The sequence below is a fragment of the Cajanus cajan genome, chromosome 2 (assembly GCF_000230855.2).
Source record: "Cajanus cajan strain Asha chromosome 2, NIPB_CcT2T_4, whole genome shotgun sequence".
NCBI classification, from domain to species: Eukaryota; Viridiplantae; Streptophyta; class Magnoliopsida; order Fabales; family Fabaceae; genus Cajanus; species Cajanus cajan.
In genome coordinates this window covers 73,437,871-73,465,461 of record NC_138518.1, presented here as the reverse complement: position 1 = coordinate 73,465,461, position 27,591 = coordinate 73,437,871, and the positions used below count along the sequence as shown (strand labels likewise).

General features: G+C 30.2%; 2 protein-coding genes and 1 long non-coding RNA gene across 3 annotated transcripts; 1 reads left to right on the top strand and 2 right to left on the bottom strand.

The window, feature by feature from the left end:
• Nucleotides 1-8,549: 8,549 nt before the first annotated feature.
• On the bottom strand, nucleotides 8,550-12,281 carry LOC109803167 (pectinesterase). Its single transcript, XM_020364620.3, has 3 exons — nucleotides 11,390-12,281; nucleotides 10,302-10,775; nucleotides 8,550-9,152 (listed from the first exon to the last, which is right to left on the bottom strand). Exons 1-3 carry the CDS (start codon nucleotides 12,279-12,281, stop codon nucleotides 8,938-8,940), a joined length of 1,581 nt encoding a protein of 526 aa, XP_020220209.1. The 3' UTR covers nucleotides 8,550-8,937.
• LOC145954543 (uncharacterized) lies at nucleotides 9,054-10,966 on the top strand. The gene is made up of 2 exons (XR_014431786.1): nucleotides 9,054-9,193; nucleotides 10,308-10,966. It is a non-coding gene; the product is annotated as an uncharacterized LOC145954543 (long non-coding RNA).
• Nucleotides 12,282-19,081: 6,800 nt separating the features above from the next.
• On the bottom strand, nucleotides 19,082-27,239 carry LOC109803166 (tRNA synthetase class II (D, K and N) family protein). The gene is made up of 15 exons (XM_020364619.3): nucleotides 26,556-27,239; nucleotides 26,238-26,381; nucleotides 25,866-25,975; nucleotides 24,573-24,684; nucleotides 24,359-24,430; nucleotides 23,440-23,531; nucleotides 22,942-23,062; nucleotides 21,845-21,967; nucleotides 21,446-21,641; nucleotides 21,164-21,351; nucleotides 20,996-21,067; nucleotides 20,325-20,423; nucleotides 20,128-20,208; nucleotides 19,668-19,725; nucleotides 19,082-19,456 (listed from the first exon to the last, which is right to left on the bottom strand). The coding sequence occupies exons 1-15, from the start codon at nucleotides 26,910-26,912 to the stop codon at nucleotides 19,290-19,292; spliced, it is 1,992 nt and encodes a 663-aa protein (XP_020220208.1). The 5' UTR covers nucleotides 26,913-27,239; the 3' UTR covers nucleotides 19,082-19,289.
• Nucleotides 27,240-27,591: the final 352 nt, after the last annotated feature.

Genomic DNA, 27,591 nt, shown 5'->3' with positions numbered 1-27,591 from the left:
AAGACAAAAAATCTCATGTTGAAACAACGTTCGATGCTTTAAAGGCGCACTCGGCACAACATGATTCCTACACTTATGTAAATTGCAAATTTTATCATTCCACCTGAAACTTAGCCAAAATCACATATGTAACATAAGATATTGTCCCTACTCAATATAAGCAACTCAAAAATCTAACTCAAAACCAATATGCAACAACAATTCATGACAAATAAACACATTCTTTCTCATGAACCCAAAACCCCAACTCTCATTTGCAACCCATGTTGATTTTCCCAACAAAACCATGAATCTCAAAGGAATTCATACAACATACAACTTGCAAATCAATACACAACTCAGCTACTCAATCAAAACCAAAACCCAATTTTCCTTACCTCAAGATCAATCTAAAAAATGACAAAGAGGAGGAAAAGATCCCACACGACTCTGAGAAGCTCCACACGGCTACACTAGCTTGATTCTAGGTTCTTATTGTTAGGATGCAAGTAAAGTCCCACATCATTTAAACAAGAGGATGAACATGAATTTATATACACATAATTGTCTCTATTAGTTGAGAGGCCTTTTAGGTGATGTCCAAAAGTAAAATCATGAGGGTTTGGGCCCAAAGCGGATAATATCTCACTAATATGGAGACATGTGTATATATGTGGTAACCCCCTAGTGCTGAATCAACAATACAACACATATGAGATTAAAGGAAGAATTGGAGAAGAGAGAGGGAAAGGAAGCTCACAAACTAGATCCCTTCTCTTTAGAATTCCTCTTTAAGTTTTTGAAAACTTGATTTTATAAAGCTCAATTCCAAATGGAAATTTTATATACTTCTATCTTTAGGGTCAAATTGGACTTCTACTCAAAGAAACCAGTAAAACTAACCCCTAGTATGTGGTTCAGCAGTAGGGATTGATCAACGCTTAAGCAAGGTCAGGGGTTCGAATCCTACCTTGTGTATGCAGCCGTGTTAAATCTTGGGGTCAGCTATCCCACTCTTTAAGGTGCCTCCAACGTAGCGAGGAGATTAGTCACTGCTATCGACGGTGAATACTCTAAGAACGAACAAAAAAAAAACCAGTAAAACTATCTAAATTCATAAGAAATTCTTAAATTTCATAATTTCTCAATACAGAACAACCATCTATACAACAACACGAAATAAATTAAAACAACTACAACATTTTACAACTCAAAACAACTACAACATTTTACATCTCACAGTGTTACACAAATTGTTGCTTCTAAAATAAAAATCAAACCGGATTGATTTGAAAGATCTTAAATAAATATTATCTGCAATATTTTAAGATCTTTCAAATTTTTGTTTGAATTTGATTCTATTAGCAATGATTTGAGTCGGAAAATTTGCTAATAGTCAAATTTTAACCTGCGAAATGAAAAACTAATTATTTAAATGGGTAAGATATTTGAAAGGCTCTTTAAATTAATTTCAATCGACGGTAAACTGTGAAATATTTTTGGATTGACATGGTCATATAATTGAGGTAAAGAACAAGTGCATGAAAAAAATTGCAGTGTTTACATTGTCTCAAATATTTGGTCAAAAAGGTAGATCATATACTTCATGGATGAAACAATTCATGAGAAATAAAAGACATGTGGTGTATGGAGATTCTTCTCGCAATAGTTGTCAATATGTGTTTTCATGCTAGATCACATATGCTCATTTAAAAAGAATTTTCTCTATTGTCATACAATCTATCTAGAGTGACTGGAATAGATTTTCTACCAATTATTTTAGCGAGCATATACAGGAATTTGTGTTTGTTGATTCACAACAAAATAAAAATTGCCAAAAAGATTGATTACTTTATTTCGTTTTTCTTTTTTTTCTTCAATCATGACAACAACGCTTATCCATACGACTTTTACTTTCAAAAGCAATACTTTTTCCCCAAAAAATATGCTTAATGAATTGAGAATGGAGAAAACTTGCTAGTTTTTCCTCAGGTCGCACCCACTCTCTTCAAAAGAAAATGTTACAATATGAGTTTTTCTTTAATTAGAAATCAACTAAATTAAAAAGGGGAGCGTTGATTATTCTCTCCAACACTTTTCCTTCCCTTCCTAGTTCATGTGATTCAAATATTTTTTTGAAAAATAAAAATCATAACAATATTCAAGTATAACAAGAGACAACAAACTCCAAGCATAAAATTTCAAAACAAAATTCAAGCAATAGCAACATAAAACAAACTTCAAGCATAAAATTAATTATAGCCTCAAAAGTCTATAATCAATAATTAGAACACAAAGCAAAATTACATCATTGGTTTTTTAGTTAGGTCTTTGATCTTGTAAATTATTTTAATTGATTTCTTAGGATTTTTTAAATGAACATAAATAAAAATGTTTTGGTAGTTTCAAGTTGGCAAAAAAATAAAACCACAGGATCTACTTCATAATATAGGCTAATTAAAATAAAAATTATGAACCTATATAGAAATTTCATATTGTTCGAAAGCCAACTTAACCTATCTAAATCGTCTAAAAGAAGAATAATGTCATAAAAGCATCTCAAACATAAAGCAGCAAAAACAACAATTAATACATATTGGTTGGGTGCTTTATTTGAGATGTTAACCGCAATCCTGATCTAAAAATTAATACATTGATTTATTTCAAAAGAAATAATTTGTTCTTAGTTTCTTGAAAATATTAAAATAAATAGAATTTTAAAGAATCAAACTATTTCCAAATACTAAAAAAAAATTGATATGCAATGTCACACGTTTTATAACACTACAACAAAATTTATTATTACCGACAATTATATAACGGAAATAAATTAATTATCTTTATTTTATTATTTAATACAAGTATTAATGACTAATATATAATGACCATTAAGAGTGTATTTACATCACACCAAACTTTACTAATAGTGACAATTATTTATTGAGAAAAACTTAAGTCCCACATCGACTAGAAATAAAATAACTAAAGAGTATATAAATTGATGATAACTCTCACCTTACAAGTTTGTTTTGTATGGTTGAATTAAACTTATAACTTACTATTCTAAGTTGTATTAGATTACTCACCATTATCAACCTTAATAGGAGATAAGACAATTAAAAAAATAAAGAAATTAAAGAATATATAAGTAAAAGACAACATTCATCTTACAAGTCTCACATCAACTAGAAATAAGGTAATTAAAGAGTATTTATATCTTACAAGTTCCACATCGACTATAAATAAGGTAATTAAAGAGTATTTGTATTCATCTTACAAAGTCTTACATCGACTAAAAAATAAAAAATATCACAAAAAGTTATACACTTTTTTCGACTATTATAAGATTTTTACCAGCATTCAGAATAATTGTCGACTAATGTGGAAATGCCGGTAAAAGATTTTGTAACAATTTTTATTACCACTAAAAGTTATATTAAATACCACTAAAAACTTATTTTGTTATAGTATAATGATACAATATTTATTATTAAAAATTATTTTTATTTATATTATAAATATAATATATGTTGATATATTATAAAAAAAATAAATATAAATTATAGTGACACATATTATATGTTATTAAATTTTATTTAAAATTAATATTAAAATTATATATAATTATATATAAAAATAAATTTATACTTATGTATATTTTATCTATAAAGACACTTTTTTATATGTGACTTTATGTAATATTGAAATAAATATACACATTTGATTGCACGTTTGTCACTTGTGAATGTGATTTTCCACGTTTAATCAGGAATTATAATTACATTTGACGTATGTAACAACAACTAATAACTTTCTATATTAAAAAATATATATTGTTAATATGATTTAAATTATTTGTCCAACTTTACCAAGATAAGATGTAGGTATAATCCAATAATATTGACATGACCACAATTTTAAATCACTAACGTTTAATTTAACTCCTGCCGACTAAAGATAGATCACAATATCTAGCAGCTTCGTCTTCACATGTACATCTTGTGTAAAACACATCACAATACATGCATGTATATGTAACAAATAATACATATATACATATAATTATATTTATAATAATCGTGACAAGGTTCATTTTTTCACGGAACATGTTTTGAAATTAGATACCTTTTTTATTCCATATCGTATTCGATATCAAAATATGTTTAATATGTTTGCATCAGAAACAACAGAATATTCATTTTATCCACCAGCTGTACATGTGTGTAATTCTCCCTATAGATTTTTTTTTTCTTTTTCACCATCAATTTCCCATAGATTTGTAGTAAAAGGCTCCTCAAACTATTCTCTGCCAGTGCCTGTCACAATTAGTGGAACGATTCTATTATTAAGTGGACAGTAAGACTAATGGCATTTGTAGTTTTTCAAACCTCTGTTCAGTTGGTAGAAACACTTTGACCCTACCATCCAACTCCGATGCACCCATATATCATCATTAAAGCATCATTTAGATACTAAAAGTCTTGATCCGACAGTTTTACTGTGGAGAGTGTTCTATTCTAAATCACAGTGAATTTACTATAATATAATTTAAAATTTTAAGATATTCAATAGGTGAATATTTTTAACTTATATACTATTTAAAGCGTTTAACTTTAACTGAGATTTGAAATCCAACAAAAAATACTTTATTTAATTAAAATTTTTAAATATTATTTCTTTTTTATTTCTTTACTTACATTTGACACATTAGTTTCATAGTTAAAAAAAAATTATATATCTCTCAATCATTTCAAACTAAACCATCATCTTTTTTAATACTTAATCTTCTTAATCACATATTATTTCAATTTATCCTTTTTCATCTATGTCTAAATTTAATTTTAATATTTTGTAAATTATAAATAATTAAAAATAAACTTATATCATATTTTAAATTATTTATTATATATGTAAAATTATATATATATATATATATGTATTATTTATTTAAAAAATACTTATTTATCATAAAGTTTAATTATATAAAAATAAACATTCGTCTCATCCCTGTATACTCACAAATTTCATGTATATATACTTTCTAATACTATTCCTAGTTTGTACTTCAAATAACAACTATACGCACTGTATATACATATAATTTATATAATTTGCATAACTAAGTTGCAAACAAAATGTTGTTTAGTTGCTATTACTGTGGATAGTAATATGATAATTATAATCAATAATGCTACCCTTTTCTATACAAATTTCAAAATGAAGTCACTACTCAATATCAAACAGTGAAAGTGAAACATTCGATAAGTTGTAGGTTATCAACCAAAAAATAGCTTTGTCGCTACCTCTAGTTGGCCAATGCATATAGAGTAATAGAGGAACATATCACTATTCACTGCTGAGAATTATTTATGATGTTGCCCTTTCGGCTTATAATTGTTTGTATAGTTTCAGAAAGCGTGTGTGAATTTTTTTGACATATTTTATTGTCATTTTAGAAATTATTTATGGAGAGAAAAATGTAAAAAAAAATTGATTTTTTTTTCGAATTATGATCTTGCTTTGATATAAGCTTTAAAATGTTTTTTAAAATTTTTTTTACCGAAAATATTCATTATTTTTAGTAAAAGAAAACTTTCAAAAATATTTCTAATTTGTATTCAAACAAACTTAGTCAATTAACATGAGAGTCATCATTATTTTTCTTATTTTTTTAACAAAAAATAGTATATATAATGACATACAAAAAATATTATTGTAAATAAAAATATATGTAAATATAAATTTATTTAACATATAATTATACATATTTTAGTGTTATAAGATTTAATAACATGTATTGTGTCTCATTATAATTTATATTTATAATTTTTAACAATATACCAACTTTTATTATATCCATAGTATACATAAAAATAATTTTTAATAATAAGTATTATGTCAGTGTAAAATATGTGTTACTGTTAGATAATTTTTTTTAATATTTATTTGTGGCAAGTAAATAAAATTTTTATGTTGCACCACGTACAGATGTGAGATTTTCCATTTTTAGATCAGAACTCATAAGTGATGTATATAAACCACGTAATGTTATCCCAATAAAAATAAATAAATAGAAATAACATGTTACGTGAACAAACACTAATTAGAGCTAGCTGATATAGAATAAAATAAAGTAAATTAAAATTTTTGTAAGTTAAAATCTGCTTTTCACTTTAGTTTTTTTAAAAGATTAGATAAGAGGATTTTTATAGAAGTTAAAAATATATATAAATTAATTTTAATTTATAAAAATTAATTTATTTAAATTTATTTTACATTTTATTCTGGTATAAATATTGTTTACTAAGTTGAAAAGATTTGTCCAAACAAAACTTAAGAAAGAAAAAAAGAAAAAACTTTATTGCAGAAAGAAAAAGTAAAAAATTGGAGTAGCTATCACGTTGGCTGAAACTACCTCTAGTAGATATTTGTTTGTTTTATTTATACTTTTATTATAAATAATTTGTAAAGTGATATGATATAACTTCATCTAACAGGCAGTGTACTTATAACAAAAAAAAAGGTATACTTATAATTAAAAAATATTCGACATTTTTCGTATGCTTTTATTTTAAGTTAGGTATTAAAATTTGTTTTCGTTTTTTCTCCCATAGGTATTAAAGTTTTGAGTTTGGTTCAACATCATATTAACTGGATTTTTTTTATCCGAGAAGTTTATTAAAGATAAAGCGACCAAAAGACAGCTATTAGAAATGATGGGTGGGCCAATTATCTATAAGTCTTTGAAGTCCTAAACATCTTATCACTCGCCTTCATTTTCTTTTCCTTTTCCATAATTATGGTATTAATTATTATCAGTAAAATAAAAAAAAAAAAAAAAAAAAAAAGATGCTAGTTACAACTTGTTGCTGGCGGATAAACAGGAAAAAAAATTGTAGAATATGACTAGACTTAGCAATAGTATGAGTTGTATTTTCTGAACAAAAACTAATCAATCTGTCCTATGTAATGATGTTTGATAGTCAGCACCATCGCTAACCACAATTAAGATGTTAACATCAACAAAAGGACCACAACCTAAGTGACCAAACCATGCGAGTTAGTTTCCTCAAGGGAACATTTATCAATCATCATGTTAACTCAACTAGAAAATGATATGTTATATGCTACATTTATGTTACATTTAATCTTCCATGCGAGGTGCATATATGAATATAATCATTATCTCGTATATAGCTATGCCTTTCCATCAAAAAGAAAATGAAGAACAAATTTAAGTCCATAAAGTAAGGAATTGATAATCAATGACGTTTGTGAAAAGTTACTCCCTTAATATTTTCATAAGTGGTTTTGTTTTCCAACATATTACACTTAGGAAGTATTTAATAGGAAAAAAAACTTTTAAGTTTTCTATGAATTTTGAGTTGAAAATAAAATCCTATATTGGTGTTAAAAATTTTCAAATATTCTCAAAAAATATTATTCTTAAAAAAAATAATGATAACCATGAACAAATTAAATATTTTCGTAGGTATAAAAATCTTAAGGTAAGAATTTTTCTTTTATCATATTTATCTAACATTTTCAAAAGTTTTTTTTAAAGCATATCAGATATATTTATAACACTTTGAATTCCTAAAATCATGATTTCCGGAAAAAAAAAATTCTTAGAACATAAATGCTAATAAAAACCGTGTACTAAATATATACTTTGTTAATTTAGAGGAGTGAGAATGAGAACTATATATACACACTATTAGTTTTAGTTTCAGATAATTAAATAGCTTAACAGCAAGTCAGCAATTAAAAAAGAGAAGACAGGGCCATTTATGAGCATATATAATCATATGAGAATTATCTAAACACCCAACTGCACAGGATAATGAAACATGAACTCCTTCTATTAGTTATCACAACTTTAGACTCAACAAATTCTTCTACCTAACCTCAAACTCAAATTAATTATATTTGCTACGAGAGCCTCATATTTGTATTTCCATTTAGTTTACTTTTCTCTTTTGAAGTTGTCATATACGTGTGTGCGAGTTAACATTAGCACAAATCACAAAGGAAAAATGACTCTTATTTTTAGCTTTATCTTCATGTCATTCTAGAATTGTTTAGAAGTTCAATTTCAAATTCGCTATAGGTTGAATTTTATTCCCGATCTACAAGTTTGTGGGTCCTCTTGCAGGATATTAATTTTAGTTATCAAAAATGTTATTTTGCACAATTGTCTTTTTATTTTGAAAAGTGTACTTTTAGGATGACTTTTTAATCCATTTAATCAATTACGATATTGAAAAGGTATGAGTGAATAGAGAAAAGTTATTATAAGACTAAAAAAAACTCATTTTTGTATGCTTACATATAAACTATTTATATCACAAGTATTGAGAAAGTTATTTATCCATGCAATAAATTTTTATATACAAAAAAAATAATTATGTGATTGTGAGAGTATGAGAGATAAAGAAATAAAATAATATTATATTATATTAATAATATAAATTATAAGTATACATTTTGGCGCAATAATTAATCCTGACCTGAAGAAAAATAATCTGGAATTAATATCAATATATGAAAGAAGTAGAAGATGGAGAAAGTTGAATGAAATGAAGACTTTTATACATTTATATGCAATCAACACATTAAATCGGTTACATTTTACAACAATTATTAATTATATCTATACAGGATATTCTTGACATCAGAATAAATGGAAGAAAAAAAAAGTACAGGATATCCAATAATATTCCTATTGATCTGTCATGGATCCTGGTTAGCTCCTTCCAAGTTGCAAGACAAAACACAGAACAAAGTACAGCAATTTGTGTTCCCTCTGTACAAGGAAAAACAAAACAAAAACCCAACACAAACTACGTGACATATATCACATATTCACATGCAATTGAGTCGTTATCCAATTTTGGAAACCCACTTCAGCCACCACGCAACACAAGACATGCTTTGAGCTTGTGTACTTTACTACTTTCATAAACCTGCGTCAAACGGCACGCCACTCCCAGGAATCCACGAGTCCCCAGCGAGGAAATCTCCAACAGTGAATTTCACAGCCTCAGAGCTGCTTATCACACGAAACCCTGCCCATTTCACCCTCCCTCCTGTGTCACTACCTGCTCCTGTATTTGCATATTCACCGTAGTAGAGAGTGCTCAGAGCAAAGTCTCCACTCCACGGAGACCAACCTGTACAAATTAACAACACAAAACTCTTACTCCTACTACTCGTACGTATACCTATTCTCCATATATCATTTCTTTCTGCTTGTATTCCCACTTTTCATATATCATTATCTATGGTTTAGCCTGTTTAGTTTCACAAATATTTTTTTATCTTTATTTTGTATAAAAATATTTCAAAATACTAATATTTTTTTTTTCATTTTTTATCCAAATATTTAAAATAAAAAATATTTGTAATTAAAAATAGAAACAGACAATATTGTTAAAAGTAATTACGGGTACTGTAAAAAGAATAAGTACTGCACCCCTTGGAACTTTGCTGCTTTTATAACAGCTAACTGTAGGTAGAATCTAAGTGAAACCCATTTTGATAAATAAGTCCCACTTCATACTTAAGCTTTTCCTTTTCATTACCCAGAACCAGAACAGTACAGCGGCCGAAAAGATTAAGTCCTTAGCTTTACTATGTAACAACATAGGAAAACAGACATGAGATGTGGGCCTGATTAGTAATTATCTAACAAGGAGACCCTCTCATGTCTCTTTCTTTTGGAAAATATCAGGATACCTGATTAATATTGAAGTAAGTTGAGGAATAAAGTAAAAAAAAAATAGATATAATTAATAATAAGTGAAGTGCCTAAAAGAAGAAAAGAAATAAAATAAAAGGAAAATATGTGTGTTTTAATAAAAAAAATTCTCTTCTTATTGAAAAAAGTTCTAACAAAGTTTGTCTTAAGACTTTAGTCACAAAATTTAAAGTGAATAGTAGTGTAGCTTATTAAAGAATAATATAATCGAATAAAACTTAAAAATAAGTGACTTAAAAAAAATATTCTTTACAAAATAAATAAGAATTGTTTCTTAAAAAAACTGCTTATTTTAAAAAAAAAATAGACAAACACATTAAAAAAAAGTGTTTAATTTATTTTAAAAAAAATCTCTTAAAGAAAAAAAAAAGTTTAAACAAACAGAACAATATTATATGTATTTTCGTGTTACTCTTGGATTAAAAGTAGAATTTGAATTTGATAATTAGTTATTAATATGTATTATGTTAATAAAAGTGTGAATGATCGAAAAGGAGCACTATATTTAAGTTTAATCGAAAAGAACATGTGCGACAAAGGAGAATGAAAAAGATGGGTGGACCTGCAGGGTTAATCAAGCTATCAAGGGAACTCTTCATGACGACGGTTCTGGAGTACTTCTGCCATGGCCGACCTAGATAGGTTCTGAAAGAGCCCTGCACGGCCTTCAAGTCTCCAGCTGCAGTGATGCGACAGTTATGAATGATGATGCCTGTGTTCTCATTAGGGTCTGTTCTCGCCTGCGCCGTCACCGTGTTCTGCTGGTTGCTCATCGGTCTCCTCACGTAGATGTTGCAGTTCTGAAGCACCGTCACGGCGTCCCCGAATATGAAGTCTATGGTTCCGTATATGTCGCAATCACGGTAGAACTGACGGTTCGCGTACACGTACAACGTGTCTTGGTACCCCTTGAAGCTGCACCGGTAGAACACCGAGTGGTCGGCGCCGGACCGGAGCGCCACCGCCTGGTGCTTTTGCGGCCCCGCTGTGTTCTCGAACGTCATGTCCCGAGCGATGAACCCGTCACCGGAAACCGCTGCAACGATAATATTCAACGGTAGAAAAGTTATTATAGAATCGATGCAAAAATAAAAAAGTTATGAAGTCTTTCATCATAGAAGAGATATTTTCACTGAGTGTAAATTGAAAATGTCTCAGCGATGCATCACTTTTGGTTTTGTGTGACTTTTGAAATGAAAATTAATAATATATGATTGATTTTTGTTATTGTTGTTGATTCCAGCGTTATTAGTTACTTTTTACTGTTTGAAGAATATGAAAAGTTTTGATTATTTCATTCGTTGGAAAATGACAAGAAGTTCTGATTATGATCGTCCGTAACACTAAGTTGTACAGAAATAAGTACTACTGCATGTCCCTGTCTCGATGGGGCCAGGTGATAGAGTTTAATTTTCAGTAGAGTGAAACCAAATTTTTTTTATTTTTTATATGTTATGATCAAAATGTCAAAAATTAAACGATGATGAGTAGATCATTATAATATTAAAATAAGGTACTCACATATCATCGTTTAATTTTAGAACTTGATTAATAATAAGGATAGAAAATTTTGATTTAGGTTTTGTTTATATATATATACATGCATGGTTTACATGAATATACACATGCAGGAGTTAACGATGAACTTACCAAAAGTGGCAGAACGAAAAGTAGTGGAGCCATCTTGTGCGTTATCATTACCAGTAACAACGGTAGCACCCATTCCATCTCCAATCATCAGTATGTTCTTCATTGTCCTCTTGATATCAACACTCTCTTTGTAAACACCAGCTTTGACGTGCACAACAACACGTCCTTTCCCACTGAGTTTAGCAGCTGCAGCCACACCTTCTGAGATGGTCTTATAGTTCCCACTCCCATCTTGTGCCACCACAACATCAGCTTTTGGTGCTGATTCCTGAAGAAGCCTCCTATCTGAATGTGACATCCAATAGGGGAAGCCATCTGAAAGCAACCTTCGCCCACCACTTTGTTTGGTCGATGCTGAGGTTGATGATGTCGTCAAAGTCATAGCCTGGCTAATGGACAAGGAATTGCTAAGCAATTTGGAGAAGTTGCTTAGCATGGAAGGGAAGTAGTTTAGGTGAGAGGGAAGGTTGAATTCAGTGAAACCATTTTGGCATGTTTGATGGTTGGCAATGGATGCACTTTGCCAGGTCAATCTGTCATTTAGGTTGTTTGAGTTCATTGAGCGTTTGAGTTGATAAAGTGTGTCCTCATAGAGCTCCAAACAATCTTCCCATGCCGACTTGGCTCTCTTGTCCTTGAAATTATCCAAGTCCATTTTAGAGACAAGTTTATGAGCCTCAATGGCTTGCTCCATGGTGACCTTAAGGGCCACATCATGGAAGGAAGAAGATGAAGCATCTAGGGCTGATAATGTGTTGGTGGTGGTGCCAATGTAATGCTTGCACACAAGGGGGTAGGGGGTTTCATTGCATGACAATTCTTTGCCATGCACAGCCAAGAGAGAATAAAGAAGGCAGTATCCAATGAAACAGTTCAAAAAGAGCTTGTCCATATGGAAAATGAAAATGATCCAAATGCTTTTTCTATAGGAAAGAGAGGATTCTGTTAAAAATGCTTATGATGAAAAGTGCAAGAGAAGGATGCTATATATAGCCTTGAACTTGGCATTGGTAGGCCATGCAGTTATACATATATGTGGGTGTAAAAGCGCAAGAGGAACCCACATTAGGGTTTTACATTTCTAAAGTGCGCAAGAGGAACCCACATTGAGGGACCATGCATGATGTTTACGTGATAGATAAAACATCGTTAGGGTTAGCTAGTGCGTTACCAATTCGTCAAATTAAATTAAAAGGGTGACAGGGAAAAGAATCTTATGAGTTTATTCGTATTTTTTTGAAATAAAAACACTATGGTTTTCTAAATCTATATTTGATTTAATTCAAGCAACCAAGCTAAGCCACTAGTTTATTCAACTTAGTGTGTCTTGCAATTATTGTGCCACGTAAATTCGCTTTTTCTGTTTGTTGGAAATTTCTGCCACGTACGATTTCAAAAAGTGGAAGTGACAGATGCAAAATAACAATTAGATAATGGTCCATGCAGTGCTCTTTCTATTTCAAAATATCACTTTTAAAGACGTTAGTCTCCTAACTAATTGCATTAGAGAGCTACATAAAGCTTTCACTGCCCTGTTGGTTCCCACTCGTTTTGATTGTATAATTTCAACCACCTATCCTCTCTTGCAAATCCATGAAACTTCTTTCTAATTATGAGAATCATATTATTATGACTTTTCGAATCAAGCTTTATGCTACCCAAAACCTAGGGTATTACTATTTCCATTGAATTTGATATAAAGCTCTTTAAAGTTAATCTTGAGTCACGTTTCTTTGAAATTTTAGGCATGTTAACAGGAAATATATAATTATTCGTACATCTGTTCACTTAACAATTTAAGCTTTTGGAATAGATGATTCGTTATCTGATATTGTATTAGAGTCTCTATAATTAATAATTCAATCATTGTCGCTCTTATTTTTCGTATCAAAAATTGCATTTTGCACAAAGTAAGTAAACTTGCATACGTATTACAAGCCCAAAGACTTTTTAATAGCATATTAGTATGTAATAAAAAAATTCTTATTTGAAATAAATAATATCGTTTATGAATTGAAGCTTATAATTCAAGTTCACACTTAAGCTGAAATTTGAAGTTATTTTGGTTAAATTTGTGAAAGTAACTTATAACTCCTCTATAATTTATTTTCAATTTATTTTAATAAACTTTATAGCGATACACAGTGTTAACGTTTCTTTCAATATGTAGTACTCTCTTAATCACAACAATTCCTCTCAATGTTTTGGAGTTTATTTTGTTTTTACTCGTATTGTTTTGCACAATTTCCCGTGCAACTTTTGTGAAGGGAGAAATTTTTTCGTCTAAACCAATGAAGGTATTTGTCAACCAATCATATTCTGGAACACCGGTGACTAAGCGTGTGTTTGGGTTAACTTTTAATTTTGTTAAAATCAATTGAAAGTGAAAATAACAAATAGTTGTTTTTAACTTCTTTTTTTAAAAATTTTATCATAATTTTGAGAGTGGTGATTGATTTTAAGAGAGGTATTCATCAAACATACTATAAGTTCTTATATCTATAACTTTTTTTTTTAAAATCAGTTTAGACGACTTTTCACAAAGAAGAAGGGGAGATTAATTGATCGAATAAGACTCCTTCTCGACTCATGAAATAAAAATTAAAAAAATCATAAGTGAGGAACTAAAATATAAATAAATATTTTCTTTTGATTGAGACTTTATTTTCAATAATGTTTTTTATTTTGATATAAGTTTTATTAAAAAAAATAACATTAAAATCAAATAATATTAACGAATTTTTAATTAAGAAATAAATTAATTAATATATTTAAATTGGAAGGAATAGTTGATTAAGTTATTTATTCAAACATATATACTTTAAATTGGTCGTGTGTCTTCACTTCAAGATATGTAGACTTTTCACAAAGTGGAAGGGGAGCTTGAGGGAATAAGTTTAGCATGTAATATGTAAATATAAAACCGTTCTCACGTAAAACACAAAGTAACATTTTCTGTTCATGTTTCTTCACCTTCGTCTAATAACTTGAGCTTTGTCACATCACCAGTTGTATCCAATAATATTAAGTGACTTATCACTATTATATATTCTTTTTCACATATATAAGCAAATCAAATTAAGGAAAAAAGACGTCTTTAAGTCTGGGGCAAAGATGTTTTTTACACTTCTAATTAATCGTTATTACTTTGTTACAGTATATCACTAAAAAATAAAATGACTTATATTTAAAAATAAAATAAATACAATTCAAATACTTAAATTTATGATTATTTATCAGTAAAAAAAAATTATGATTATTTATTTCGAGTAAAACTTAAAAAACTCTTGTTATACAATTCAAACAATTATGGACAGATAGATTTTCTAAGTTAATATAAAATAAATATTTTTCTATAATTTTTAAAAATTTTGGGTGATAATTTTTTGTTTCTACATATCAAATATTCTTGTATAAAATCAAAATAATGAATACATAAATTGTAGTGTATTTATATTTTTGTGTAGGTAGACATAAGCATGGAGCAGGTGTACGTCGGTGGATGAATTATATTGTATAGAGGGATGTGGTGCAGTCATTAATTAGGTGCATAAGATGTAGGTTCCTTTGGTAACAGAACCATGTAGTTTTTTTTGCAAACACATGATATTACTCGTGAAGGTTTGGGAGATGATTATGATAGCATTGTTGCTTTTGTGAACTAAAGCAGTAATTAATTAGGTGAGCGTCACACACAGACACAGTAGTCTCTCCCCCATTTCCCCTACAAGCAAATTACAAGAGATATGGTTGTTGCTGAGTCGTCTACGTTTTCATGTATACATAATATAATACGTACTACTTACGCTTTCTTCTCTGTGGCCCCCAATAACCTGCACTCCTTCTTATCTACCTTTTCTTAAAATACATTAATTGCACACGTGTCAACCCATTGGCCTCAATTTCTTCATACTCATCTACTCAAATTACTATACATATGGATAATTTCTGCTTCTGTGTCCTTCATTAATTCATAATTAGTTCTTAATATAAAAAAATGAGAATATAGTACTCCTTGTCATAATCTCTTTCATTAGGACAAAGACTACTCCAACCACCAAGGCATGCAAAGGCATAATCAAAAGTTGTGAACCATATCAGCAGACATGCTCGTCAACGAATTTAGGAGCAACCTTCGCCACACATTTTTATTTCTATAATTTGTTTAAATCAATTTTCATATACTAATTTTATAACTTTATAATTTTTTCTTAAATTACTCTAGTCATTAATGAGCTTTCGTGAATTTTTAGGACTGTTTGATTGGCATTTTATTTACTACGTTATAACCTGCAAGTGCAAAAACATTATTGTCTTTTTCAACGATTAACTATTCGATCCGGAAACTTGATTTAGAATCGCTTAGTATAAATATTTTGTATGAGCAACAATAAATTAAAATTTCTTTCTGAACTAAAATTATCTTACATATTTTAACTTTCGAAAAAGTTAAATAAAAAAGTAATACATAAATTAACTTTAACTTATAAAAAAATATAATTTATTTTACTTCCTAATTTATTCTCTTCAAATATAGGTTTTCATGAAAACAAAATATTTAAAAATATACGGTATTATTTTTTTACTACAACAATCATTTAAGACAATATATGTGAAGTTTGTTATAGGCGAATGTAGAACTGGGTCAAGTTTGCTAGCCTCTCTACTCTACTCTACTCTACTCGGCTCAAAAGTTAAATAGGTTCGATTTTGTAAATCCGACCCGATAAATATGGGATGAAATCGATTAACTTAACTTGTTAATATAATATACTAATTTTAATATTATATTTAATTTAACAAATATATAAATTAGTTTTTAGTTGTTAATTTTAAAACACGACATAAATTATGTTCATTAATAAAAAAACTGTAAAAATAAAAAACGTATATAATTATAATTAATGTATATTTTATAATATAGCTTTCAAGATAAATAATATTAATACAAAAATTATATTGTGTTAAAAAAAATATTATATATCAAGTCAAGGAGTTATATTATAAACACAGATGTTTTTTTTAAGAAAATATTAAACATATGATATTAAACCGATTTTAAACGGACTAAAAGATGGTGTAAAGTTCTGTTTAAAATTCATTAATTAAGTTTAATTTGTTAAAGTGGATTCTGTAAAAAGTTATTTTTGAGTTGGATCGTGTGAGTAAGATGTGCAGACTATGATCAGCCCTACCATTTATCTTGTATTTAGTATTCTGAAGCTACGTGATTTATTTTAATGGATTGTAGTTTGATGATGCAACGGGGCATCTAATTTAAAATTCTGGTAGCTATCAGATTTCATACTATATGGGTATAACATCTTCCAAACAACTGCAAGATTGGAAACACTACGTTTCAAGTATTTATTATAGGACTTATGCTGATGTTCTTCTGCATCGGGTAAGTTTTCAGTTTATCTTTCTCCTATATATTACTGTGCTGAACTTAGTTTAGGAATAAGCTAATCTCAAATGAAATTCATAAAAGTTATTAGAGCAAATCTTCCACATATATGAACACTGCTCCTTGCACGAGCCGACACGGTATGTACTTTATATAAAGTGGAAAAAGAATTTCATATATGAACCATTCAATTTTATATATATGTTATTCTAATGAAACCCATATATCAAATCAAATAATTGCCTTTATCTTGGAGTAAGCAAAGTTTACACTAAACAGCAATGTTTTTAATTATTTATGAAGACAAGTGGGAACACAATGTTCAAATGAATTGAAGAAGGAAAGCATGCATGATTATGACTTGCTAACAAAACCTCTGCAATGCATTGACTTATATTATTATGTAATTTATGTTATTGTTATAATGCGTAGCATAGCCCTTTCTTTGTTGATGTATGCTGTCTCTGTTTCTACAAAATTTGGCATAACTCGTGAAGCCTTTTATGAACATAATGATTCAGTTTCTGTTTTACCAGGGATTAGGGCATAGGGAACTTTATAGACCATACAAGGTGTTCAAAGCAGCCTATGTTGCATAGTTTGATGATCCAAAACCGAAAAAATTTCCTCCCAACCATCATTCTGGTGTCTGACCAAAGCCGCAAGAAAACTTCCAAATAATCGATTAGAGTTTAATTACCATGATGAGACCACGGACACGCCGAAAATTGTGCCCATATGTAGACCTAATTTACACTCAGATAAAAATTCATTAGTTTGACATAACGAGTTTACCACTTATATATATTTCTTATCTAAGGATTGGAATTTTAAATCTAATTTAAATATGGAGTTATTGTTTTATTTTTATAAGAGTTAATCCGAGAAAATAATTACATCTCTTTATTAAAAAAAAAAAAAAACTACATATGTAGTTGTTTTGATGTCTACCTCCAAGGATTAAAGCTCTTCATTTTTTTCTTCGTATAGGAAATTTAGACTTTTTTTTTGTTTGTTTGAGGGTAAATAAAGAAAAAAAAATAGATATAAAAATATATTAACTTTTTACTGTATTTTTTAGATGAGAAAAAAAAAACTGAAGTTTTTTAATAAGTCTCGTTTTAAAAAAGCCAAAAATGTCATAAAAGTGAGAGGAAATGTCAAATGTGTTTGTTGATTGTTTTTATTTCACTTTTTAAAAAAAATAATCAAATTTTATAATACAAAAATAACAAATGATTTTCCATTAATTCAATAACATGGTAAACATTTTAAACTTTTTATAGTTAAATTTATTTTTTAATTAATATAAAAAGCTTATGCGATTTATTTATTTTATTTCACTTTCTATTCATCTAAATAAATGAGAAAAGAAACTTTTTTTTTCTTTATCCAAACAACAATTTATTTTTTATTTTTTTATTATTTCTATTTCTTTTCTAGAAACCGTGAGGCATAATTCATGACAATCCAATCCACTCACCAACACAATCCAATAACTATTTAAATATGCAGATAATATATCTTATAAGTAAAGCTACATTTCTTGGGCTTCAAAGCCCTGACAAAATGGCAGAGCTAGACAAGAGAATCTTTTGTTTGAAGGGGCATTCACAAGCACAATGAGAAGAAAAAACCTTATGACATTGAGCATTAGATTTTGGTACGGGCAAGGAGACGCCACTCTTGACCAAACAGAGCTCATAATAAGATGGATTGAATAAATTTTTTATTGAATTATAATGAATGAGTCAAACAAATTATTGATCCATTTATAATTTATTACAAATTCTATCGATCCATGACTTTTTCATAAAAGATTATCCAACTCATTCATTAGCCTCTTATATACCAAAGAGTTCAAGAGTCCTTCCTTAAAGACCAATGAATTTTAAACTATTTGATTCAATAAAATATATTGGATGATTCAAAATCCATATCCAATAATTCAATTTAACTAATTCATTAATTATTATTATTATTAAATTGAATAATTAGTTAAATTTATATGTAAATGGATTAGATAAATAGTAAATAATTAAATTGAATTGCCACTCTACCCAAAATATAAAAACAATTATTTCAATAAAAGTATGGCTGGGAATTTTAGTATCACCATGTAGCATTCAAGTCCTGAAAGTTAGTGTAACTCAATAAATCTATAATCTTGTTTGAACCATATACGAGCATTATGCACACAAATTTCCCAACAAATATATATACAGTCATCTAGACAGCAACACGGGCTTGTTCCTCTGCTCACTCCTTCAGAATAATAAGAACAGTAGAATTAAATCTGTAACCACATCCATTAGTAATTCAGATAATCCATCTCTATAAATTTGTTTGCTCGTTAAGTGGTGATTAACACGAGTAAGTAGGTTTATGTCCAATCATTGAATTGCTTAAAACTCCTCTTCTTTGTATACATAAATTATTCCTTAGCACAATACAAAAATGGGTGTGGAGTGAAAGATAAGTAAAGTTGAATATCTACGTTTTAATTGACAGATCTTTCAGCTGCTGCGGATCCACCTCAGATGGTGATCTGGTGAGGGCACACTGTGCAGTGGTTGTTTTTGGAAAAGCAATGACATCCCTGATGGAATTAGCCCCCGCCAACAGCATAACTAATCTGTCCAATCCAAAAGCTATGCCTCCTACATTTGATATACAAGAATTATGAATAAAAATCTACAATCATTGATCTTATTGAGAAACAATAGGTGACCCTAGCCCAATGCTTCATGATGTGTTCAAAAAGATACAATGATCAAATTGTAAAACTGTAATCATGCATGCAAGTGTGTAAAAAGAGGATTTTGGGCTATAAAATATAAACTACTTTAGAACGTCAACAAATCTGCATACCATGTGGTGGAGCCCCCATGTCAAGCGCTTCAAGAAGATAACCAAACTTCGCTTCAGCCTGAAAGAAATTACAATGCGTAATGCATAATTCATTTTGGAAAACATTTTGTAAAATTTTAATAGGCTCGTATTATTCCTACCCTTTAGCCATTCACTTATAGATGTCTTCAGTTTTCTTTCCGTTAAGATATGTACCCTTTTTTAATTATCAGGATGGTAATTAAAATAATCAGACTACTCAGATTTACCATCCATTCATTCGGAAACATTGTGGACGGTGAAGCCAGAAAAAGTAATGGGGCACAGCAAAACAATAACCATGCATAATTCTAGTTTAAATTTGTTTGGAAACATGAAACATTTTATTAATATAAAATGGTACAAAATAAATAAAAAAGATAATAACTAAGCGCAGGAATGGAGTCAGTTATTTATTATTTCGGATTAATGATCCACTAACCTGCTCCACTGAGATGCCAACAATCTCCAAAACCTTTTGTTGTATATCACGTTTGTAAATTCTCAAACTTCCCCCACCAATCTGACAAAAAATAGGCACAAATTAATACTGTTATTAATTATTACAGATATCAGTGGTCAAATCATCAGCCTCACAGCTTACAGGGAGAGGAAAGTGGTCAGAAATGAATGTGTTACCTCCACCCCGTTGTAAACCATGTCATAAGCCAATGCACGAGCAGATGCAAGGTCATTCATGTCTTCAGGATTTGGTGCAGTAAAAGGATGATGAAGAGCCTGAATTAGACAATGATTAAGAATAACAGCAATAAAAATAACAGAGACAGCTAGAAAGTATTTATTACACCCAAACTCTTTACTAGGACATATTTTATTCCCTTAAGATCATAATATCAAGCACCAACCACAGGCCTTCCTGTTGAATGTAATAGGGAGATTTGGAGAAAGATAAAAACATAATATTTTAGAGAGAATTTAGAGAATGAGAATGCTTTATTATTCAAGAGAAAGTAGTACATAGGTTCTACATATATCATCCATATATATACACTCGTTAGACCTATTGGAGACTATTTCCTAGGCTAATATTAATCAAGTACAACTTCCTAGAGACTATTAACCAATACTATTTCCACTAACTTCCCAAACAGAGGAATTGAATAACATTCGGGGGCCTGGTGAAAGGAAAATTGCCAATTCACACATTGACATAAATTCAAAGAAAAAGAGAGAGGAACAACGAAGATAATTATAATGACAGAGCAATCATACAATTTCAAAAGTACACATTTATTATTATTAAGAAATACACTGTTGGAGTGTTGGGTGTCATTAAAAGCAGAACAAACCTCAAGCCTCTGCTCTGGATCATTCCACTCAAACATTGGAAAATCAGTGATCCACAAAATTGAATGCCTGCCCTAAAACTCAAACAAAATAACAAAATAATATTAGATAAAGAAATTGTGGAGAAAGAGAGCATTTTTTTTTCTGTAAAAACGCAATCACTAACTTACATGGTCAATCAAACCTAGGTCATGGGCTACATAAACTCTAAGACGGTCTAAAGTTTTATTTACAGACGCATGATGACCCACTGCAAATAGAATGAGATCACTTGGTCCTGCAGAGCATCGCCTTAACAAATTCTCTCTAGTTGTAGGATCCATACTTGATACTAAAGCAGAAATTGCCTCAACATTCCCTAAAATCAAAGGTTTATGCAGTAGAAATGGAATATAATAAATATCTATCACTACCATAAAATAAATATTATTAATAGAAAATTCATCATTTACCATCATCCAAGACCTTGAGAAAAGGCAATCCCTTTGCACCAGATTTGAGTGCTTCGTTGTAAATATCACCTTTCTTAAGAGCTGAATTTGAGTATTTTTTGGTACCAGAAGGTACACATAACACTTTGATAACTCCCCCACTCTCCAAGGAATCAGAGAAAACCTTGAAGGAAGACCCTGAGAAAATGTCAGATACCTGCAACACCGGAGAAGTTATATAAATAGCAAGATTCCTTAAGAAGCAAATATAGGTAGTAGCTACTACAATACAAGACTACAGCAAGATATATCAATTATCAAATCAAAGAGAATATGAACACAGAAGAGAGGATCATCAAAAACAACTACCATACAAAAAGAAACTGTAAAACTGCTTTGGAGGTGAAGAAAAATTATTACATCTTTCAACTCGAGATCAAATCTGGTATCTGGTCGGTCTGAACCATATCTACTAATTGCTTCAGCGTATGTAAGCCTGGGAAAAGGGTTTGGTAATTCCACACCTTTAATTTCAAGGAAAACCTGCAACAAATGCTCCCTACTTACATTAACAAATTACTTGGAAAATGAGAGAAAATGGAAAGAAAGGAAATGAGAGAAAAGAAAATGAAGAAAACCAATTATGCAATTCAAAAAGCAATCATCATACTGACTACAATTTGCACAAAACTAAGAAAAACCAATCTATCTGTTAATATAATCAAATTTTGAATGTAAAGGACTTCCAATTGCATTGGGTACATGCACAAAAAGAAAAAAAAGAGGTTATTAATTATTATGATGTTGAAATAATAAATTATGAATGTAAATCAAAGACTTAAGCTTATGCAAATCACATTCCACCACTTGAAGTTCATTTGATGTTCAAAGATGCTTATTTTATGATGTCATGAACTCAAAGATGCTGTTTTTCATGTTCAAGTTACTGCACGGGGATTGAATTGAGAGAAGACAAAATAAGGGGCAAATTCAGAACATTCCTATATTTACAGCTTCCATAGGGTTTTCTATGCTATATAGACTATAAAGAAGAAAATTTTGGACGTGGGACTTGCCCCCAAGATTTTTTTCCTTCACTTTTTCTATGCTAAACCAAATAAGAGAAAATGAGCTTTTCTATCTATTTTTTTCTCCTTTTCTGCTTCCTTCTAAACCAAACAGTATGCAACTAATAAGCATATATTCTTTCTAGATTTCTTAATACTATTCATGTCATTATGTGTCTGTTAATAGGATTGATAGGAGTTTTCCACTAAAATTTGTCTTTAGTTATCCTCCATTCTCAATTGATATTTATACCTGCTTCTAAATCTTCAATGATGACATTTGACATTTCAAATCACCAAAGTTCCCTTCTATTTTATTCTTTATTCCTCTGTTCGAAATTTTCACCTCAAGTCATGAAATGCTTTTACTAGTTCCAAATTTCAAAATAAGGAATAAAATGCATTTTATAAGCTGTTAGAGAGGTCTGATTACAAATAGTATAGACTAACCTTTCTAATCAATTCTTCATTTAGTGTCAACATATCTTCTAAAGGAGTAAAGGCCATTTCCATATCTAGCTGCGTGAACTCAGGTTGCCTATCAGCTCTTAAATCTTCATCGCGAAAACATCTGGCAGAAAGTAAATTGCATTTTAGCCAATAAAAAAAAAAGTCACTTGCATGATAACTGTTTCTATTTTAAGTTTGGTATTGCTTAAAAAAACAAGCATTCTATATTCTTCGTTTATGGAAGTCATGGAAAGAAAATGCATATTTTAATAGGGAAAAAGCTTAGAGAGAAAAAGGAAAAAGCACCACATGGGGAACAATAACATATCCTCATAAAAGAAGCCAAGCTACAAATAAAGACTTGAGGCATGTTTGTTTTGCCATCAAGTTCCATTGAAAGGAAAAGCTATGTTAGATAGTTTTTCCATTCAATGGAACTTTGGAATTCGCATTTTTGCTAAAACAAACACACTATTAAACATTAGATGAAAATATTACCTTGCAATCTGATAATATTTATCAAAACCAGCTACCATTAGCATTTGTTTAAATAGCTGAGGACTTTGTGGCAAGGCATAGAATGTTCCTGGCTTCATAATTCATGTGATAGTTAATCAACAAAATATCAATTAAGTAGCTCAAAAAATAGATAATAAGACTCACATTTCTTTTTCCTCTCACTCTTAGCAATTCTCTGCTCATCAAAGATATTACTCTAATAAAATAAAAACCAATAAATGGCATAATGTAGACAAATAGTCCATGCAGCTATGGATCTAACTCATGATAACTGTACGTCTGTACCATGTTTGCAATCATTTCTTCACTGCTGTTGTGATTCAGGAATTGTGTGTATTGTTGTACACACACCAATCTTATTTATAGAATGAATACAATAAATGATAGAGATACTAATCTCTTATATTATGGAAACTAATCTAATCATATCCTTAATTGATAGTGAGGATAATAACCATAATATATGTATCCACAATATCTGTAATATATTCACAATATCTGTAACAATTGCCATAGCATAAAAGAAGTTGCAAGGATATGCATATAGATACAGGTATGAGATATGACATTTATAAAAGAATTAGTGTCTGGGTATATTAATATGAATTTTTTTAAAAGTATACACAGAAAAATATCTATTATATTGAGTTCTTTACTCTATTGTAATTGGAATGCATATTAAACCAGGAAAAATAAAACTTAACAAAATATTTAGAGAAATCTAATACAAGGTTGTCCAAACTGGACACCCGTGTTGCTGATAAGAAACCCAACATATTTAAAATGTTACATATAAATCATTAGTTTAAGATATATCAGGTAAAATTTATGATCATAGTCTTGTGTAACAAAATCTGAAATTAATAATCTCATGCAAGAGGTGAAAATATCAAAATACCTGGATTCTTGATGGAACTAGATAATCCCGGGCACCTTCTGGTGTGGACCTTGATAGTATTGGAGTTTCAATCTGTCTTATGACCAAAAAACGATAAGATCAACACAGGATACCCAAACACCAACCACCGTAGTGAGTAACAGTGGATGGCATGCAATAAAATTACCCATTGAAGAGAGAAAATAGCATAAGTGATGAACTCACAGGATAGTACCTCCACAAAACCATGAACATCTTCTAGATATCTTCGAATGAGTTTAACCACATTATGCCGAAGCAAAATGTTGAAATTCATTTGTTGCCGCCTCAGATCAAGACATCGATACCTGCAGAAAAGCAATTATAAGTACTAGATCTCTTGTAAACATACATGAAACAACAAAGAATATGTATTATCAAGGAAGTTTGGATAGTTCAATCACAAAAATTCTCTCTTTTTTACAAAACCTGAAGCTAAGTCAAATATGCCATTTACTAAATAAATCACTTACTAAATGCAAATATAGACCACAAAAATAATAGGAAAAATTCATAAAAACCTAAGATCAGATAAAAGTAAATGCACCAAACAGGTGACTTAAGCAAATTAAAGAATAGAAGCTATTTTCCCTTTAGATTGACAAGTTAAACAGTATGTCTATTCTTGTTTTAAATCTGCATATGTTAGATATCTGTAGTGCTTCATTAAGAAAATATGAAACTCATAAACTATTTAATTCATTCTTTTGTATGTTTACATACAGTCATGTTGACAATAGAAAGATTGATGTTAAGTTGTTAACTCGCCAATATCACACCTACTCTTAAAACCTAATGAGTGATATAAAGAGGGCAATTTGCTTCTCTGCATTGTATATCTCATGTGAACATTGGAGTTTTTGAGAGATGCCACTACTAGAACGCAAACATGTGAATAGTTCAAGGTAAAAAATTCACAGTTAGTTGTTTGTCAAATATGTATTGAAATTATGAAACCCCAATCAATGGAAAGAGCATTAAAAAGTAGAATGCACTCAATCATTCCCAGTCTAGAAAATGTTACTAACACTAGGATGTAATTAATTTGGGTAAATTTATAAATCATTCCTTGATGATTAAATCCTCTCAAAATCCCTCTTTGATAAAGTCATCCATAGCCATCATTTATTATGCTCATCCAGTCATCCTGTAATTGACCACTAGCCTCTCTGCCTTAAACTTTAAAACACTGCTACTGTCCATGCTAAACATTAGGGGAGACAGGAGTCGTAAATCAAGTTTTAGGTGATATGTTTATGCATGACTTGGGAGCGATTGATCTACTCAGTTGAGTGTCTGTGTTTTCCATCCTTCCAGGCTTTGATTTTTCATATAAAGATGCTTATGATATGGAAAGTAGTGTACGTACTCATTTCACTAAGGACTGGATACCTCTAAGACAACTATAGAAGTAATACAGCTATCTTTATATGCAACTTACTTTTGTTAAACATTTGCTAAGCTACCTCAACCGGATTTAGGCAATTACCTCAATCGGATTTCCTCTTTAAGAGAGTCTTTTGCATCATCTGCTGTAGTCACTAAGAATGGCAGCTTTGAATTTACAGAATTTAGCACTTGAACTCTATTTGCAGCAACCTGTCACACAAAAAGTTGGTTAATATAAATAATAAATAAAAAAAATTCAAACAACGGGCAAAAAAATGATGATCGGAGTCCAAACACCAATTGCTTGAAAACAGAGCACACTTCTTCACAGAATAACAAGCAAGAAACATAGAGAAGAATTGGAATTCAATAAATAAATACAGAATTTTCATATTAAAATAAAACCATTGAGCAACCAAATTATTGTCAATTCAACAGAAAAATGAGAATTTTCCTTAGTAATGATATATACCTCGATGAGGCCTGTTTTCATCTTCTTGTTGATTGACTCATTCGGCCTAGACCTGACAACACCTTCAATGGCAACCACGTACTCAAGCCTCAAGTCATTGATAGCAGAATGGGCATCTGGAAATTCATCCGGAAGGGTTGTAACCTGAAATTCAAGCTCAATTAGAATACACACCGAGTCCAATTACAAACAACAACAATAATAGTAAAGCAGTGAATGCAGGAAGAATACTAAGGGCAACAATAGTATGCATTAACACAAAAGCTTCTTTGAAATGAATGCGGATAAGAAAAACAACTATTTGCAACATCCAAGCACCTGAACAATGCCAGTGTGGTCTCTGAGATTAAGAAATGTAAGGCCACCATGGACCCTGTGAAGGGCAACCCACCCACAAAGCTGGACCTTTTTTCCCACATCATTCAAAGTCAATTCACCACAAAGTGCAGTCCTGTTGACCCACTCAAGGGATTCACTCAGGGCAAAAGGTGGTTTGGCATTAGAAGTGAGTGTTTCAGAAGTAGAAGGAGATGTTTGTGTTGAAGCAGAAACGGAGAACACGTTTCTTGTTCTGGAAAGTGTCAGTGGAATGGCGCTGGGAACTCTGCAGAGAAACGCCAAAGATGGCCTCGTGCGGATGGCCATCAAAGGCAAAGCTTTAAGGAAAAGAGACATTTTTTTTTTTTTCAGATAATGGATACCCAGTAACGAAATATCCTTAGAGGCCCCTTGAGTGTTCAGAAAGTGGACAAAATAATCGGATTTTGTAGAGGAAACAGATTGAAAAAACAAAACTAAAAGTAATGAATTGGTGAAGATTGGCGCTGAGAGGAAGACTTGCAGCTAGTGAGAATAATGGTTGGAAAATAGAATAATTGTAGAGAGCCCATTGGGCAGAAGATGAGAAACCAAAAAAGGAAGAACCAGTCCAGCAAGGTGCGGTGGGAAGGAAGGAGATAACAGATGAGAGATTCTTTTCCTGAAACGACGTAGTCTCATGAGGTCGATAAATGGCCAATGGGCAAGTATGTCAAATAATGGGCTCGTTAGGGCTGAATATATATAATGGGCCTGTATAACCAAACTATGACTATATACATCTTCTTTTTCTTTTTTCTATAAGTACACTTTCTTTAAAAAAATAATTAAATTTTTAAAATATTTTTAATTTTTGTTTTAAATTTTTTAATTTTACATCCATAATATTTAATTTATTATTTTTTTTTCACATATCTTTCTTCCTTTTTTAATTTTTACATGCACCCTCTTATTTTTCCTTCACCCCACCTATTTTAGTAGCATTTGAAAATTGAAAGAAAAAAAAAAAGTGTGTGAATAAGAAAAAGAAAGTAAC

Excerpts from the sequence above, each read along its gene's own strand:
- LOC109803166 (XM_020364619.3), bottom strand. The coding sequence starts at position 26,912 with ATGTCTCTTTTCCTTAAAGCTTTGCCTTTGATGGCCATCCGCACGAGG. Across the intron at positions 26,382-26,555 it reads ACCACACTGGCATTGTTCAG|GTTACAACCCTTCCGGATGA; the intron begins GTGCTTGGATGT and ends CTTGAATTTCAG. Across the intron at positions 20,424-20,995 it reads ATCCAGAGCAGAGGCTTGAG|GCTCTTCATCATCCTTTTAC; the intron begins GTTTGTTCTGCT and ends TGTCTAATTCAG.
- LOC109803167 (XM_020364620.3), bottom strand. The coding sequence starts at position 12,281 with ATGGACAAGCTCTTTTTGAACTGTTTCATTGGATACTGCCTTCTTTAT. Across the intron at positions 10,776-11,389 it reads TTTTCGTTCTGCCACTTTTG|CGGTTTCCGGTGACGGGTTC; the intron begins GTAAGTTCATCG and ends TTATCGTTGCAG. Across the intron at positions 9,153-10,301 it reads TAGCTTGATTAACCCTGCAG|GTTGGTCTCCGTGGAGTGGA; the intron begins GTCCACCCATCT and ends TAATTTGTACAG.